Below are 20,346 nucleotides of genomic sequence, written 5' to 3' on the forward strand. Positions count from 1 at the left end.
AAAAAATATATATATATATATATATATATATATATTTCGAGCCAAAATGAACTGAACACGAACGAACAAATCTTTTTTCATATTGTACGTGTTCAACTCGTTAACTTAGCGAACGAATCAAACACGAGTTTCTTAACAAGCCGAACGCGAGCTATTCGCAAACAACAAGCCGTTTTGACAGCCTTAATTAAGACATATCAATATCAATATATTTTTTCATATACGTGCATGAGTACCTTAGTGCTCCCTCACTAGTAGCATCAATGGATGACTCAATCATAGTCAGTCAAGCATATACAACCAATCAACATAAACATATCATTCAAGTATTCATAGCATTCAATTCAACAAGCTATATAAAACAAACACTAGATGCATGAAAATAAGTAGCTATAACATTTGTAACGAATTGACCAATAAAGAAAAGAATATCTCAATCAGAATAAAGCACGCAAAAATATCATCAACTGCAAAAAATTTTAAAAACAAATTATTACTATGGATTAAAATTATGAGTACTCACCTTAATCACGAATGATTTTCTTTGCTTTTAATGTTTATCACCACTTCCAAGTTATCACCTATAATGTATAAAATATTCAAGCTACAAAATTTTATTATTATTATTAATTTAATTATCAATTAGCAAATTGAATTATATTAATTAATTAAGATTTCAATACTTGAACTTTAAGTTTAATCATTGAAATTAATACTTATAATGATTTTATTAATATAATAAAATACTTTCTTTTTCTTTATTGCCACTATCTTTTCTCAAATCAAAGCGAAACTTCTCTAGGTAGAATCCCAACTTCATTAAACCCCATTATTAATAATTTATAATATACTTATTTCATTTAATTAAAATCCTAACCTCTCTAAAAGACTCGGCCTAACTCGGCTCTCGCACGCTCCCCCTTCCCTTTCTTCTTTGGCTAGATCACACGGGATCAAATGTCATTGTGCGCAAAGAATCTTCTCTCGCACTCGCCTCCTCCTTTGCTCAATTGCAGCATCCCCTTCTTTGTTAGGGCTCAGTTGAAGCCCTCTGCCCGCACCCTTCTCTTTGCCCTAGTTGCACTCACCGCAACTACTGAAGCCACACGATCCCAGGAGCCCTCCCCCGCTTCCCTCGACGCTGCTTGCTCGACTCTTAGGTAAGTAAGCTCGCCTCTACCTCTTTCAAGCGCTTCTCTTTACAGAGAAAAACTAACTTTTTTCTCTCGCCTCTAGCTCCCCCCTATTTCGTTCGCTTCTTCTCCCTCTCAAAATAAAAATGCACCATATGACATAAAATTCTGCAAAACTATCATTGAAAATCTAAAACATTCACATTAATCACTGGCTTATCATTTATCACACCGTCACCGTCAAAATTCACCTTCCAATAGTTCAATGGAATCAAAATTCCATTAATACTTCAAAATATTAGTTTGAAGAAATTACATTTTGATTGCATAACACACATTCTCGCTGTTTCGCAGATTATAGCCAGGAGACCAAGTCTTGTCCATTTGGTTGAATAGTTATCAAAGTCAATTTAGGTTAAATCTAAAGATTTCAACCTAAGTGGGAGTAATTGATGACCTAATAGATCTAGCCTGGGGTGAAAAAGCAAGTGATGGAAACATACAATGTATTTATAACTCAAAAAAATTTTCATAGGTATTCTCAAGGCATATGTGATTGAATAGACGCACTTCTAAGCCTAGGATGAAGGGCATTGATTAATATGATCATTAATTCTCAATCATTATAAAAAAAAATCTCGAATCATTAAACAATCTAATTGAATTAATTAAGGTAATCAAAATGATAAAAAGAGAATTTTGTATACAATTCAAGAGAGCCTTAGTAAGACATCTCTTATGCCTCTGAATTCCTTGAACTCAGTACAAGATGGAAGCAACACCTTGAATGTCCAAATCACGAACAATGATATTCTAATATTGCTTAATTTACAACTTTATCTTGCCATATTTAACACACTACAAATCATTCATCTCATGCCAAGCAAAGAAGCTTCTCATCCCAGACTACCTATTTAAGCACTAGGATCATAGAAAAACATTAAAAAAGAGAGTATCAACCTTGATGCTAACAGTAGGACTATGAAGATCTCAAATAACTCAAAAAACTCAGCCTACTCTTTTAATGCTAGGCGTGTGAGATTGTTTGTGGTATGGCATCTGGTCTGCTTAATAATACAAAACATGTTGATTTACTAAGAGACTGTTTGGGATCACTTCAGAGATTTTGTTTTTGTTTTTTCTATTTTTATATATTTTTTTAAGTTTGATGGAAAACAAAACATGTCTGAAATGATATAGTATATTTAGTTATTTTTAAAAATAAAAAATAAAAACATGCAAAAAAATCATTAAACAAACATATTTTTAAAATAAAAACAAAAATAAATATAAAAAATAAAATAAAAGTGATCCCAAACAAACCTTAAACAAATAACCTTTTATCGTTACTAATTGAGCTATTAGTAATCTGTTCTTTAAAGCCATCTTTTTTACCAAAGAAACTACTCAAAAATTTATATTGAACTTGTTCTAGAGTAGCATAATTGCGAAGTGCAAACAGTAATGATGCGGTATGAGAGTACAATCAAGCAGACATTTTTTTTACTGAAATAATTAATCTTCTATCACCATGAAATCAAGTTCCATGCTTTTACGTATACAAAAAATAGCTTAATCTGAGATCACATGACAATAAGTAGAATAAATTTTAGCGGACAATTCAGTTATGTCGCATGTAAATCTCACGAGGTGAGAAAAATTGAAAAACTATGACCAAGGTATTGTCAGTAGACAAAAAAAAATCAATTGTTTATGTAAAGACATGAAAAAAATATTAAATCTTATCGTAGTAAAATCAAAAGCCAAAAAGGATGAATCAATACTATTAGATCTATGATTTCGTATTCCTACCAGCTATCTTAAAAAAGCTGGCTAATAAACCCATAGCTTCACGGAAACCTTGATATTTGTCAAAAGAGCAAAATAAAATGGGGCATTTACATACAGACCACACAATTCCAATATATTTAAATATCTAACACTTAAACATTGCTTTTTATATTTCTACCACTCAAATCTTTCTTTGTCACATCAAAAGTACCACTATTTTAACTAAAAAAAAAGTGAAATACAACTTTCCATTCATAGATGAGGTTGCATGTCTGTCAAAATTGAAGTTTGGATGTTTGATATATAAATACATAAGAATTAAGTGGCATGTATGTAAAATTTCCAATAAAATTTATGAATAAAATAAAACAGGTTTAGACCTGTCAAATATTCTGCAACTGATGACTTTATGTATTTGTACTCATCAGAAAGGCCATAAATACTTGCGGCAGGAACAACCACATTATCTAGCGCCCACTCCTATGTATAGAAAGCAAATATGAGAAAAAGCTTCCAGAGCTTCTACACAACAAACAAAACTTCAAGGCCGCTTCAACAACAATCAAATTATTATTATTTTTCCGTAGAATCTCAGCGATCTGTTAATGCATACCCGGAATTGATTTATCCAAGAAGAGGTCTTGTTAAAATCCAATATCGACACCTTCGACCCTGCCAAAAACCACGGAAACATTAAATTTGTGAGAGGGGATAGGACTGCTCGAAAGAGCAAACCTGGCTTGAGAACCCGAAAGATTTCTTGCATAGCTCTCTGTTTGTCAATCAGATTTCGCAGTCCAAACCCAACAGTTATTGCATCAAAACAGCTGTCTTCAAATGGTAAACAAAGTGCATCATCTTCAATCCATCTACAATATGTAATATTCAGCATTCATGGGAGGTTTTCAACTTTAAACAAAAACAATATATTGAAGATAACTTTTACCAGTGTAGCGGTGCTATAATAAAGTAAGCATTCCGGTCAAGTCAAAAGGGTTTAAACAATATAATATAAAAATTTCTGGAATCCTAAATCAGGTTGTAAGAAAGAGTTTCATGCAATAGATTAAACAATACTCATTCTGAGAATTAAGACCTGTATCTACCCTTTACACCCTGAAAACCTTCTCATTGTCATAAAGTTTGACTAGTTCTCACTTGATATTTTTGTAGCAAGCTTTCCATAATAAGTCACGACGAGTTGAAGCAACAAATAATTGTTTCCATGAGAAATCCAGGGCACTGACCTGTAAATTTGTATATAGGATGAGGCTTTCCAGCTGACATTTCAAATTCATGAAATTGGTATACAATAAAATCTTATTCACACAATCAAAAGTTCATCCTAAGAATAAAAAGGGCCAAATAAAAAAAAACCATACAAAATAGTAAATTGAAATATTTACCATAAACATTGTGCATCAAAAAGCATTTCAAAACAACAATTATCCAAGTGTTCATCGAAAGTACGAACTCACTAGAAATTGTATATGAAACTTTTCAGAAATTTAATAGCTTAAAGTTAAAAAGCACTTTTTTTTCTTTTCTTTTTTTCTCTTTTTATTTATTTATTTATTTATTTTTTTGCTTCCGTTTCTACACATGAACCAAGCGGAGTACTAAAAGCTCTTATTAACTAAGTAACAAAAAATTGATAAGTTAGATGGACAAAGGATTTTTTAGAGTAAGAAAGACCAATTTCATACTTGCAAATCAGAGAAAATTTTGTATCTTCAAGACAGAAAACATAATTTACAAAATTATTATTTCATTTTCACTCTTCCCAGTGTGTAAAATTGAATCATTAAACTTGACGGGTTTGCAAAATTTAAAATGCATGTTGATTTAGAATTGCATCCAACAATTGTGCTTACAGAAACGGAAGAGTGATTTTACACAATCTAGTGCAGTTTGTCAAATGCAGTAGCAACAGCAGTAAGCACAAACGGAAGAAATGATTTTACACACCAGACGACTGATTTTACACTTTTCTTTAAAAACCTAGTGCAATTCCAATATTACAATTTTCTATTAAAGAAAAGGTTTCTGCACTAGATTTTCAAACAGCTAAGTACTTTTTATTTGTAGTATTTGAACTTATAAATGAAAGGCCTATAGTATCCTTTAGTGAGATGCAATTAATAAAATTTGCTGGTTTTCCAACTTAGAAATGTTATATTCTCTACCATTTCCAATTGACTAAGAAATATTTCTCTATTATTTATTGCTTTATCATGCATGCAGTTTGCCAATCTTGAATGACTCTCATAATAGCACGACTAAAGCTAGGATCATTCAGGAAGTAATCAGCTAGAAATTAGGCCAATTTACCGGAGTACGTTTTTAGCAATCTTAATCATCTTTTTTTTATTAGGTTATAACCTAGGGGCTTGTAGTTCACCAAAAATACAAAATGCCATAAAGAATTAATAACCGACTTCTTTACTCCCTTTATCTCATTCTTGCAGTCCAAATTCTAGGGCGCCACAGAACTGTAGAAAGGTGAGAAGTTCAGCTCCTCTTCATGATAGACCGGCCAGCTGTTTCACGCAATCATGAAATGATTTGATTAGGTATGTATCTGGAAAAACCTTTCTTAGTTTTATTCCCTTCCTATTTTAAGTTTTTTTTTTTTTTTATTTCAGAATTATTTTATTTCCTAAATTAGACTAGATATATTTAGTAAATTTGTAAATTAGGAGAGATTTGCTTTATTTCCTAAATTGGACTAGATACATTTAGTAAGTTTGTAAATTCAGATATATATATATATATATATATATATATATATATATATATATAGCCTACATGTGAATAATTGAATGAAGTAATTTTTCCTCATACATGTTTTCAACATGGTATCAGAGATTTTCCTCCTTTGTCCGTCATTGCCGCTACTCATCTTGGAGGTCAAGATGTACTCAATGCTCTAATCCTCATAACCTCCACGTCTTTGACCTAGCTAGATGTCTACGTCCTCAGCGGCGTCTCCGCACCTCACTACTTCTCGTCGCTTCAGCTCGCAAGACCAGTGAGTCTCGCACACCGCTCGTACGCACGCGTTCTGTCTCTCGATTGAGCTCTACCTGCGTGCCTTAGCCTCAGTTGTCTCGTCCATTCAAACAGATCGCGTGTACGAGTCAGTTATCTTGTTCAATCACTAAAGTCCAACAAATTGGTCCTTCGTTTCTCCTCTGTCTCGCTCATTTGCTTTAGTCGCACGTCTGGTTAGCCCATCTGCTTCGTTTAAATCGTCGTTCAGCTTCATCTAAATCCTACGACAACCTTCATTTGTCAACCCTCCTTCGATGGCCTTCTACTGCTGTCCCTATGGCAGTCTTCATCTGCCGACCCTTTCTGGCTCCTCTTTCCTGCAACCATCAATCTCCCTGCAAGCCCTTCCCAGCACAAAACCTTCCCAACCTTGTTGCAGCCTTATCTCTTACTGCAACCCCTTCCCTGTTCTTCTTTGCCTCTAGAACTCTGCCTACAACCAAAATCTTGTTCTAGTTCCTCCTCCGCCAGAATCCCCTCTGTCGATCTGCAAGCCCTCCTTCAGAAGCTCTTCTCTTCTTTCTAGCATCGACATTCTCCTTGTTGGATCTCATATAGTTTTGCTGATAATCTCTCCTACTTTGAAGAAAATTATAAAAAGGGGCATTTACATACATACCACACAAATCTAATGTCAATTTAAGGTTATATATATATTTAGATTTTAGAAAAATGGATGAACGGGCATACTGCGTATCCCATGCCATCCCTGCTCTCTATTGCTTGGCCACTTTCATGTGTGATTGTGGGTGCAGACTGACATCCATTGCTTGGCCACTTTCGTGTGGAAGGGAGGAGTGTTGCTTGTGTTTATTTGCAATTTGTTAAAAACAATCTTTGTTTTGTAATTTGCTCAAATTTCAATTAGTTGATTCTTCTATTTAGCATAAAAAGAAATTGATTTTTATGATTTCAAGTAGTTTTAGAGAAGTTCTTGTTCTCATTTGTTTTAATGTGCAAGTGAATGGTTGTGGGTGTAATGATGGTGATAATGGGTTGTATGATTTTTAATAAAAAAATTGAGCTAGCAGGTTAAATATTGTTTGAAGAAAGATAAAAGTTAAAGCTCAAGCGTTAGATATTTAATTTAATAGAAAGAAGTTTATTTTGGTGGTTATGAAGACTTTATTTCAGCATGGATGAATGCATTTCTGCAATATGAAAATCTAATTTTCAGAGCATACAACTTTCTCAAAATAATTTCAACTGGAATGTTTCAGAGCATACAACTTTCTCAAAATAATTTCAACATATGGAATATTTATGTTTAGCAACTTGCAATGCAGCCATTAAAAGGGATAATTTCAGCTTGGACTTCAATAAATTTCAGCAAATGAATTTTAACATATACTCAAATAGATTTTAGCATATGCTGAAATGAATTTCAGCAAAAAAGAACAAGGTTTTAGAGGATAAATATAAAAATTGCTCAACCAAACTGGATGAAAAAAATTTTATGAAAATATGATGCAGCCCCTTTGATTTTAATCAGCCTCTGGAAGAGAAATCCTGACTACTGAGGCAATTCAGGATTTGGTTTAGCCATATTTTGGGAGAGGAAAAAAGAGCAACTGTACGCTCAAGTTTTCGGTTTTGTGTACAGAAAGAAAAAAAAATTTCTTGATTTTTAATCTTGCAATGATAAAGAATGAGGTGAAAGTATTTCTGCGGTTTGAGGCTTTTACATACATACCAGCCGGTTCTTATGTATTTACATATCTAACGCTTAAGCTTTATTTTTTATATTTCTCCCGCATAAATTTTTTAAATTACGCCTCGAAGCTACAGAATAATGAGTTTTATTATGGTAATCGTTTACTGTCCTATCAAAACTGCTCCTTGAGGAATACCCAAACTGATCCGATGAGAAAGGATTCCATAAATAATCCCACATAGAAGTTTGAGGCGTTGAGAATTGATAGCTTGATCTATTGTAAGGAAACGAGAAGAATGATGCTCTAGTAACTGGTGTAGAATGTGACACATAGAAACCATTCATAACAAGACTTTCCCTGGAATAGTAGGATTAGAGCTGCACAGCTTCATGTGGCTCGAGCCATTCTTCAACAGCAAGGTTATGTTTAGTAATTAGATATATTGAATTAAATTTTATTCATTATTAAAACAAGGTTATGTTCATGTGCGTAGAATAATATGGCTTTATTCAACATAATAATATGGGTTTTGATGATGATACAAATTATAAATTCCAATCTTGGTTGTTAAAATCAGAATATTTCCTACGAGTATTGTGAGATATGTGGTTTTCAACGGCCTCTGATAGAGTTTGGAAATGCTTAGAAAAAAAAAACATTAAGAAAAAAATTGGAAACTTTTGTGATTTATGTAAATTTTGTTGTTTACGGTGGTGCGTTCATTTGTATAGTTGTTAGAATCATATGATCAATTATCCCGTTTGTCGTGCCTAATTAAAAATTTGAAGGGAAAAAAGAAATGGTCATTTATCCAAAAATAACAACAAATCAGTTGTTTTCCAAATGCATATGCCAAGCAGCTACACAACTTATTCAAATTAGAGGCAGAATGATCATTTATCCAGAAACAGCTACAAATCCGTTGTTTTTCAAACGCACAAACCAAACAGTCAGTCAGCTTATCTGGATCATCTGCTGATCAACAACTTATTTGGATCAGTAGCTTATCAGCATAAGCTGGGTAAGTTGCAGCTACCCCAAAGAGACCCTTAAAACTTAGATCATAAATTCAGGAGCCTCTCATCATATGACCGGAAACATTAATGCTCTAGTCAACTATGAAGAGGCTTCTACATCGAGATCGGTCAGACTTGTAAATGGATAACACTAAAAAATTGTTGTTAAAGAAGATGTGAAGCTCTCTCAAGATATTACTCTTTCCTTTATTTTATGTCACACAGTTGGACTGCAATTTGATTTAAATGAATATGTTTAGTCGTGGTATGAAATGTATAACTAAATTCTTTCAAATATTTATGAATTTTAGGTGGTGGAGTCGAGAATGTGGTTGACAATGTTGAAATACATCAAAGCTTATATCAAGGGAAATCTTTCTCTAGACACACAACAGATCTCTCCTCCATTTTCACCACAAATTTCTGATTTTGTTGAATCTATGTCTGTCGAAAAATATGTCATGTTATGACATTGTCGCCTTGATCATCCCAATTTCAATTATGTTACAAAGTTGTATCATCATTTGTTTATCAATAAAACCCTAGTTCTTAGCAATTTGAGGATTTTCAACTTGCCAAACATACTAGAATAGTTATCCCTGACCAAACACAAACCCTCACACCCCAATGATATTTGGGAACCTTCAACGATGAAAACCCAAAATTTGGGCTAGATGGTTTGTCTAGTATATTGAGCATCACACTAGAACTACTTGGGTATTGCTAATAAAGGAGAAATCTGAAACAATTCAAATATTACAAATCTTCCATAACATGATTCATATTTAATTCTAATGCAAAATTTAGATCCTCAAAACTGATAATGCAATAGAATATTTTGATTCCATCTTTATGTGATATCTTTCAAAAAATGGAATCAGCTATATGAGTTTATAGATTGATATCCCACAATAAAATGAGATAACTGAGAGAAATAACAATTATTTTCTTGAGGTATCTCGCTCAACTATGATTTTCCATTGAGTTTCAAAATATTTTTTTTGGGAGAAGCAGTTATTCCCGCAACATACGTTATCAATCGAATGTCAAACCGGTACTTCAAAACACATATTCATGTTTTGATAGTTACCTATCCTCACATTAGAACTTTCTCTTCTACCATATCATTTAAAGTTTTTAGGAGTGTATCCTTTATTCACATGCGTTCCTAAAATCATACAAAATTTGACTCTAAATTTATCAAGTATATTTTCTTGGATATGCCTCCAACAAAAAGAGGTATAAGTGTTAATCTCTTGTTACCAAAAAGTAAAACTTCATGGATGTCACATTTTTTAGAAAATCAATCATATTATCTCCAATTTGATTTTCAGGAGGAGTGCAAATGAACATCAATTTTGGGATGCATTTGATGAAACAAACATTGCCTCACTACCTACTCCACCAAGCTATCCTATCCTAGTTAAGGATGTCCAACCAATCCAACTATCCCAATCTGAAGTTCATAACAAAGAACTTCATGTGCACACACAAAGGAAAAAAATCTTGAGGTGGAGTAAAACAACTTGCAAGGGCAAAACTACTCAAACTTTGGAAGTCTTTCAATGGACTTAAGCAATCCTCAAGAGCATAGTTTGAAAACTTTACTAAAACTAAGAGATCTAATGATATTCTCAAGGTCAAGCTGATCAAACTCTGTTTATAAAACACACACAGGGAGGTAAGATTGTTACACTGATTGTATATGTGGATGATATAATTATTACTGGTGATGAAAAAATGGAGATTCTCAAAATAAAAAAAGTGTTTGTCACTGAGTTTGAAATCAAGGACCTAAGAAACATTAGATATTTTCTAGGTATGGAGGTAGCAAGCTCCAAGAAATGCATCATTCACAAAAAGTACATCTTAGATCTACTAAAAGAGATAGGGATGATTGGATGCAAGCTTGATGATACTCCAATAGATCCCAACAAGAAGTCTAATAATGAAGAATAAAGTATATATGTGAATAAGAAAATATCAAAGATTGGTAGGAAAACCCATCCCCCTGTCACAAACGATACCGGATATTTCATACTCTATTAGAATTGTCATGAATTACCCACATGAAGAGCATTTAGAGTTGGTGTATTTAGCAAAATTTTGAGTTTTCTACACTGATACAAGTCGGGTTGGAGAACTCACTAACAGAAGGTCCCACAAATTATTGCTTCTATGTATGAAAAAAATCTAGTTATATGAAGAAGTAATAAGCGAGATATTATTTCTAGAAGCAATGCTAAATTAGAGTACAAAGAACTCGCCTTAAGATCTGTGAAAAGATTTGGATTCAGAAATTATTAAATGAATTGAGGTGCACCTCCAACAGAACTATACATATGTTTTGTAAAAGTCAAGCGACCGTCAATATTGCCAAGAATCCATTACATCATGGCAAGACCAAACATATTAAAATTGATAAAAACTTTATCTCTGAAAATGTTAATGATAAAATTATACGATTACGCTACATCTCGATACACCAGCAAGTTGTTGATGTCTTCACCAAAGCTCTCCCTTTAAGCACCTTCTTGAAGTTCAATACCAAGCTTGGTCTTTACAACATCTACGACCCAACATGAAGGATAGGATGGAAAGCACTCTCCTTTCCTTTGTTTACCCTCATTGAGTCATGTTGCTCCCTTAATATTTATGTCGATGTCATTTGACGGGCCTCACTTAGCTAACAGGTCACTGCCCTTTTGGAATACGAAGATTTGTCCTCTACCCTTACGACTCATTCAAGCCTTAAGCGGTGGGATGTTTCCTACCAAATGACCAAAATCTTTCATGAGCCTCAATTGCCTATGAGCCGCTATCCATTTGGGACTATAAGAGACTTACTCTTAGCCCTATGGCTTAGCAAGAGCTTAGAAATTGTCAAGATATTTCCTATAAGAACCACCCTTGGTGACACTGTTGCTAGTCGTTACTCAATTGTAAGCAGAACTCTTTCGATTGAGTGTATTCTTGAGCAACCCCCAGGAAGTAATTAGCCAAATGGGATACGTCCCTTTGAGAGCTGAGAAGTTTTGTTTCCTCTCCATGGTGTATTTCACAAAATCATGAAAAGATTTAATTGGGGATATCTTTGGAAACACCTTTGTTAGTTTTATTCCCTTCTTATTTTATGTTTCTTTATTTTAGAATTATTTCCTTTCTTAATTTAGACTGGATATATTTATTAAGTTTAAAACTTATGAGGGATTGATTTCTCTATGTATATGTACACTACAAGTGAATAATTAAATGAAGTAATTTTTCCTCATCATACATGTTTTTAATAAAAACAAAACAAAAGATGAAGTGCTTTATACTTAAGATTTAATGGTTTGTCAAAAGCAAACATTTGCTGCAACAGTCAACATGAATTCAAGTACTACCCAATCATCTTTATAGTCAAAAAAGAAGAAAATGCGACGGTATATTGAAATCAAGAAAACCTGTCATAAAATTTTCAATTCTCTAATAACAATCGAGGGTTTTTTAATCAATAATTGATTAAAACGGAAGTTTTGAAATCTGGTAGAATAAAAAAATAAAAAACATCAGTATGATCAATAATGAGTTTGTAAATTATAAATGAACATGTGATGAATAATGACAATAAAGAGTCTAATATACTAATAACTTAATTATCAAAAACTTTTGAAAGCCAACCATGACTAACTTAGCAGGACACGCCCAACACATGCCAAACAGAAATGGTCAAATCCTCTCAAATACAATTGTTAAAATCCTACATTGGTAGCATAATAAAGTGAAATAAGCCTATAAACGGGCAAAAAAAAAATATTCAACTGAGTCTTGCACAATACCATATGCAATGAAAACCGAAAAAAAAAAACAAAATAAAATAATATAAAATAGAGGTAGATGTGAAAGAAAATCTTGCATGCCTGCTCATTAGCCTTGTTTCAACAATTTCTGGTGGAGTTTATAAATTCTCAGTTCCCATTCATTTCTTTGACAGTTCATTTAGCTTTTAAGCTTCCTACCAATACATCAGGGTTGGGCTGCGATAGCAGATAACAACCATCTTAATTTTTTATATGTTCAGTGCAGCTATGCAAAAAAACTTACGAGACTAGGCTCATCGTTGAGTTGGTTGATTTAGCATTGAATCCAACGGTGAATTTATTCATTGCTTTGGTGATTTAGCATTAACCATCTTAATTTTTTATATGTCACTCACATTATCCAAGTTTCTAACAAGTAAATCTCTTGCATACGATAGGTTCTAAGTTTCATCAAGGATTAATCTAATGTCTTTAGGGTCAACCTCATTACATCCTCACTTTGATTTTCCTTAATTGGGAGTGTTTCAACTCATTCAAAAATCTTTTTTTAATGATCCCATCAATTAAGAATGTTAAGACCATAGTCCATCTTGGTGGATTCAGTCATAATTTGGCAACATAATATATATTCTCAACTTGCAAGAATTTTGAGGAACCATTAAAAAGGTGAAAACTGGAAACTCACATCTAGATCGCATTGAGCTTAGAAAGTCGGCAACTACACAACAGGAATCCATTATTTCTATCATAAAGGACATATGCAATTGACTTGAAATATTAGGAAGGAGCATGATCAATCTTATAAAGTAAATAGCTCTCTTACTTCATTGCCTCAAAGATAAAAAGGCTGTGACAAGAAGTCATAGTATAGCACCCATGATTCAAACAAGGATGATGTTCAAGCACACAAAATTACATTTAAATCTATCTATCTATCTATCTATCTACCTATCTATCTATCGATCTATCAATCTATCGATCTATCAATCGACTATCTATCGTCGATCGATCCATCGATCGATCCATCCATCTATCCATCCATCTATCTATCGATCGATCGTCATCTATCGATCCATCGATCGATCCATCGATCGATCCATCCATCGATCCATCCATCGATCCATCGATCGATCCATCCATCCATCCATCCATCGATCGATCCATCCATCCATCCATCCATCGATCCATCCATCCATCTATCTATCCATCTATCTATCGATCCATCGATCCATCCATCTATCGATCCATCGATCAATCTATCCATCCATCAATCTATCCATCGATCTATCTATCTATCGTATCTAACTAACGATCCATCGATCCATCGATCCATCGAACTATCCATCGATCCATCGATCCATCTATCCATCTATCGATCCATCTATCCATCGATCCATCTATCTATCTTCTATCTATCTATCTATCTTCAATCTATCCATCTATCCATCGATCCATCTATCCTCCATCTATCTATCTTCTATCTATCTATCTATCTTCGATCCATCCATCTATCCATCGATCCATCTATCCATCTATCCATCTATCACTATCAATCGAATCGATCTATCTATCAATCGATCCATCTATCGATCGATCCATCCATCCATCCATCGCATCAATCGATCCATCTATCGATCGATCCATCCATCTATCGATCGATTCATCCATCGATCCATCGATCCATCGATCCATCTATCTATCTATTTATCGATCTATCTATCGATCGATCTATCCATCCATCCATCCATCCATCCATCTATCCATCCATCTATTCATATATCGATCAATCCATCCATCTATCTATCAATCCATCTATCTATCGATCAATCAATCAATCAATCTATCGATCAATCTATCGATCCATCTATCCATCTATCCATCCATCTATCTATCTATCCATCGATCGATCGATCTATCCATCGATCGATCTATCTATCCATCCATCGATTTATCCATCTATCCATCCATATATCTATTCATCCATCTATCCATCGATCTATCTATCGATCTATCCATCCATCCATCTATCCATCCATCTATCGATCTATCTATCCATGGATCAATCTATCTATTTATCGATCGATCGATCCATCGATTAATCTATCTATCCATCTATCCATCTATCTATCCATCCATCGATCTATCTATCTATCCATCGATCCATCTATCTATTCATCCATCGATCCATCTATCTATCCATCCATCCATTTATCCATCGATCTATCTACGATCAATCGATCCATTCATCTATCGGTCGATCTATCTATCCATCCATCGATCCATCCATCGATCCATCCATCCATTCATCCATCCATCCATCCATTTCATCCATCCATTTCATCCATCCATCCATCCATCCATCCATCTATCCATCCATCCATTTCTCCATCCATTTCCATCCATTCATCCATCCATCCATCCATTTCATCCATCCATTTCATCCATCCATCCATCCATCCATCCGTCTATCCATCCATCCATTTCTCCATCCATCCATCCATCCAGTTGGAGGCTATTATACCAACCTCGGTCATCCCTCATGCACCAAAGAATTCGAGTACCACACCCTACACTCAGGGATAATCGAACCTCAGACCAAATTAGACTTACAACTGACAAGTAGATGCCCGACCAACTGATCTGAGTCTGTGGCGCACATAAATATATATATATATATATATATAATTCAAAATGGTTATAATAACTCTTTATGTGATCCTTTCTGATGCTATGCTTTTGTCATATTGTATGAGGTGAAATTATTTGTCTCATATTAAAATGTGGGGTACTTTATAGATCAATTCAAGTGCTCATGAAGATGGACAAAAAATGAACATGAAAAAAGGTGATCTTCAATGTAGAGTTTTCATATGAATTATTTTGATATTGCATGAGACAAATCCAAAAATTAGATTCCCCAAATCTGTGGACATTATCTTAATAGGTATCAACTTGTCCCTAGCATGTTAAATAATACAAACTTGAAAAAACACATCAGAAGCTGTGCAAATTTAAATCATATAGAGACGAGTCTAATTGGGAAAAGAAATAGCATTATACTTATTTAAGAGAATTTGCTATAAAGATGGGGAGGGCACCTCTCCACTGGATCCAACTTTTTGGGACAGAAGGAAAGTTAAATCGCCACTGCCACAACACAAATCGAGGACAACATCTCCTTTTTTTGCCCTACAAAGTATCAGTTAAATGTGTTAGCATTAGGAGGCAACATTTTTTAAAGTAGAATCTCAAACAATTTCAGCAAATGTAAGAATTTTAGTTGATAAATTGCGGAGCAATGATACCTTGTCTGTTTATTTACACAGCTAAAGATGCTACCTAAACCATTCACACATAAAACATTCCCTTAATTTTTTACCCAAATTATTATCATGGCATTGACTATTCTACAAACTATGCAAAGTATAGCATTGAATCATCATTCTCTAAAAGTATCATTATCTAACACGAACAAATCAAACAGGGGAGATGCATAACACTCAAAATCTCAAAAGCACATTAAAAAAATAAAAAAAATACTTGCGTTAACTTATCTAAAGTAAAACACATATTTTCATGCACATGTTTAGTGCAATTCAGACACTGTGAAATAATACAACCAAATACAAAGATTGTTATGTTAGATATGTAAATGCATAAGAATTCTGTGATATGCTGATAAACCCCTCTATATTCGTATCCACACAGTTTCGATCGCCAAACATAGGACAGAGAGGCTGTAATTCAAAATTTGAGATTAAAATGCTTACCCGCTCCAAGAAACGCACATCCTTTTCCATATCCGATGTTGCCCCAAGCTCAGCAAGTCATTCAACTGCGGCCGCATTACAAAAGACGACATTTCTTTAAGCAAAAAAGTATCGATATCCCAACAAACAAACAAACTAACATATGTTGGAATCTGATGGAGATTAGGGTTTCGACAAAACATTGTCATAAACCGGAGCAATGCGAGCAAAGAGCTCGCGGCGGTCGACGGAGCACCGGACGCCGTTTTGCGCGCCAGCCGATGACGACGAGGCAGCGAACAATGAGGAGATGCTGCAATGGGAGCGGAGAGAGCCATCTTATCGTATCCTGCGCAGATTCAGCGTGAAAGGGGTGGAGTTGATAGGTTAGTATTGGTCAGGTATTGTGGTTAAAGGGGTGGAGTTGTGGTTGTAACCAATAAGTTCATATATTCTTAAGTTAGATAGATTATAGTTAGGTTACAGGAAGATTATAGGTATAAAACGGATATAATTCTCAATATTTTTTCTATAACCTATCTGACGTACGCAGTGTTGCATACATGTACGTAAATATTTCTCGTAGAGTTGAGATAGAATCAAAGGTCCAAAACATATGAGATAGTCTCTTATCAGCCCAATTTTCTTCAATTATGCTAGGAATTTTCACCTTTTATATGTATGTCTGTTTATTTTCGTCGACAAAAATGATTAAATTTTTTTCAGGAGTATTGTTTTATAAAATATTGATATTTAATAAATATTCGAAGCTTCTGGTGCACATTTTATGTCCCAATCTTCTCCTTATAAATCTCTCTTTGTACCTTATAATAAAAATAGGGTTACAAAAAAATAAAATGTTTGACCAGCAACTTCTGGGTCAGCTCCCTCATGATCATTTAATTAAATAATTAAATAACTTCGAATATTCTTTTAAATATTTGATTGTTAAATAAGCAAGCTTTAACATCTTCTTATTAAATTCTACTAAAATAAAAAGTTTAAGAAGATACATCTTAAAAATGGGTGATAGGTCCTTGTGAAGCCTTTTACCTTATAGATGTTAGTCAGGCATTTGCTTAAATTGTAATTTATGTCATAATCTAAGCATTTTGAATAGTACATGGCCTTGCAAGCTTGGATTGGTCGAAAATAGTAATTTTTTTTAACTTGATTATTTTAATCTGTTAAAAGTGAATAAATAATTATTTATCTACATATTTAATTAGTTTTGGTGTGGTTTAATTAAGCTGACATTGATTAATGCTTACTAGAGTTGAGTTGAGTTGAGTCTAACTATAACAAATTTAAATAAAATGAGTCTAGACATTATCTTAACAACTCCAATTTGATGAGATTTGATATGCATGGATAGTTACAGAAAGAGAGAGAGAGCCACAACAAAGTGACCGTGCATACCAAAGTAAGACAACCCAGACTGACTATTGCATGTTGTGTCTATAAAATATTATAGAACTCTTGAGTATCATTATAAAAGAAAATAGTTTAATTGGTTGGGTCTGTTGAAGTATGGGGCCTACTATGCTCGATCAATTTTAATGACGATTCAATCACCATTTGAAGATTCCCTAAAGATGATTTGAGGATGCTTCGATCATTATTGATTTGTTATCATATCATAGTTTGATCATTATTAAAAAAATTATTTGATCATTGTTCAAAGTTAATTTAAATTATGTTTACTGATTATTCGATCATTATTCAATAATGTTTTGAATAATGTTTATTTGGTCATCATTTGAAGATTGGTAGATCATATTTTGAATATTATTTGATCTTTATTCGATCATGGTTTAAAGATGCTCTAAAGAGTTTGATCGTACTTCAAATACTATTAAAAAATATTCTATTATGATTTTTATTCGTCCCTTTTAGAATTGACTTTTTTGAGTTATCATATAATATATGCAAATCCTTTATCTAATCATTTTATTGAAGGGCATTATAGTGCTTGGGTTATATGTAGAGCTAGGGGTATACTAAAAAAACATTGTTAGATAATTTAAGGCTAATGACTAATTTGTTATCAAAGCTAATAGATTTGATCATTTTCTTAGGGCATTGAAGATACATATTTTTGAGACTTGGCTCATCAAATATTATTGACAATGATTGATGATATTAAAAAGTAGTAGTCAATTACTTCTCAAATTGAAATGTGGAGATCCAGTCCACCGAATTGATAATTACAAAGGGCATTTACTTGAATACCACACCATTCTCATGAATATACATGTCTAACACATAAACTTTGGTGTTCACGCCCAAAACACTCAAATCATTAACATCCCTTAAAAAATACCATTCTTACTAACTTTATAAAAGTAAAACGCACCTTTTTTATGCATAGTTTTATAACACTACTTGTGATAAATATGTTAATTTTCCTATTTGGAATAATTAAAGTTATACTAAGTCAAAATTTTATATTTTGTAGCATATTCTTTTTTTATATTTTCTAATAAGGAAGTCGATGTGATGCTGCCTAAATTATGATAGATCATATATTAATAAGTTGGATGAAGTATTTGATCAAAGATACATATCAGTGATCATTATGTGCAACAGGGCTGGTAGACATGATTCTTTCAAGTAGCTTGAAATGTAAGCAGTAAAGAGAAAGAAAATTGCCTAAGGTTATAGGCCAATGCAAACCAAATGGAAAAATAGAAGTATCTAGACAGCCATATTATGAACTTCAGGCAATAGAATTAAATCAACTCCTCAATCCGAAATTTGCAGAACATTGATGCATTAGATATGCTCCTTATGAGTAATTTATAAAGTATATATTTAAAAACAAAACTAATATCCACAAAATACTAGAAGAAAATCCTCAGCCTTATTTTAGCTTAAATAAACAGCCACTATGATTAATGCTCTATTTTAATCAAAATTTTGGGAGACCACTCTTCATCGTACACATACACGTGAATTTGCTGTCGCGTGATCTCCTATGATTGGATGTCCGAACGTGCGGTGTCCACAGTTAATATTTGGAGACATTATTATGAGAATGTTTCGAACAAGCAATTTCAATCTTTTTGGGATAATTACATACACCACACTCAAACATTGTTATTTACAAAACAAGCAAGCAGTGATCATTTGAATCGCCAAACCTGAGCATCCCTGTTCAAATGCAAATGTTGGGTTTGAGATTCATTGTAAATTTTGATATTTGAGTGAGAATTTGAAAAATGATTGAAAAAGAGAGTTGGATTTCTAAATAGAAATGTTACAAGTGCCATGCATTGAATTGCCAGAGGACACAACATAAAACCAAAAAAAAAAGAAGATGAAGAAATTATCATATCATGGATCAATTGCGGAGGGGATTGGAACCAGTGGGTGCAAATCTCATCTCTTCTCTAAACTCTGCATCTCTGCTTCCTTCATCATCCCAGCCGCCTCTGCCGCCGAGCTGCATTTTCCGGTGGTGGAAGTAATTGGACTCATCTGTATTTCCTCTCCATTTGCTTGTCTTTGGATTCTCTTCATTAGATCTGGGAAGTAGTATTCTCACGAATGGTAGGAGGAACATGAGCATCATTAATGGCGTTCTGTGCTTCTTCATCCTTTGTTATTCGCATCAACATAGGCCTCTTCTTCTTCCTCCTCCCCCTCCAAGGATTTTCTTATGATGTAGGCCACAAGGTCCAGTGGGATGTTAGATCAGGGCATGAGCATTTGCTGTCATTGTCGGGAGATTTTGAAGTGAGCTACTAAGCTAAAAAATTATGATTTTTAACTATTCCACTTTTTTTGTTTTTTTAATCTTTTGTTTCTTGCTGTTTTCATTTGAATTTCTTTATAAAAGAACTTAGAAGGCAATCAGGCACCAGTAATTACTAAACTAGGAAAAGTAGATCGTGTTGATAGTAAGAAAAGATTATTTGTTTTAACCTATATGGAATGTCTATACATAATCAGAAAATTATAGAAAGAATAGAAAAGAATAGTTTATTATGTTAAAAACTTAACATAGAAAAATTCTGAGGGATGTATATCCGAAAATGAGTTACTTCAAGGAACACAAAATCTCAAATGCTAAATAGGCCTCATGGGTTTGATGGATCGAGTATGCCAGTTATGCACTTAATGATCTGGTGTTGATCAGATCA

At 33.6% G+C, this 20,346-nt stretch overlaps 1 protein-coding gene across 2 annotated transcripts in view; it reads right to left on the reverse strand.

Annotated features, from left to right (window-relative positions):
* The window catches only part of LOC110028315 (2-phytyl-1,4-beta-naphthoquinone methyltransferase, chloroplastic), a 19,895-nt gene extending 3,281 nt beyond the window's left edge, over positions 1 to 16,614 (reverse strand). Inside the window, exons 1-7 of one of the 2 annotated variants that reach the window (XM_020730109.1) lie at positions 16,363 to 16,614; positions 16,223 to 16,287; positions 15,551 to 15,641; positions 4,083 to 4,171; positions 3,660 to 3,793; positions 3,538 to 3,596; positions 3,305 to 3,404 (exon numbers count right to left, since the gene is read on the reverse strand). In XM_020730109.1, the coding sequence (XP_020585768.1) occupies positions 3,305 to 3,404; positions 3,538 to 3,596; positions 3,660 to 3,793; positions 4,083 to 4,171; positions 15,551 to 15,641; positions 16,223 to 16,287; positions 16,363 to 16,539 (715 nt within the window). In that variant the 5' untranslated portion in view covers positions 16,540 to 16,614. The remainder of the gene's footprint in view (positions 1 to 3,304; positions 3,405 to 3,537; positions 3,597 to 3,659; positions 3,794 to 4,082; positions 4,172 to 15,550; positions 15,642 to 16,222; positions 16,288 to 16,362) is intronic. The other variant, XM_020730110.1, reaches the window with a different exon arrangement.
* Positions 16,615 to 20,346: the final 3,732 nt, after the last annotated feature.

This window comes from Phalaenopsis equestris, unplaced genomic scaffold (genome assembly GCF_001263595.1).
Source record: "Phalaenopsis equestris unplaced genomic scaffold, ASM126359v1 Scaffold000511, whole genome shotgun sequence".
Taxonomy (NCBI): Eukaryota; Viridiplantae; Streptophyta; class Magnoliopsida; order Asparagales; family Orchidaceae; genus Phalaenopsis; species Phalaenopsis equestris.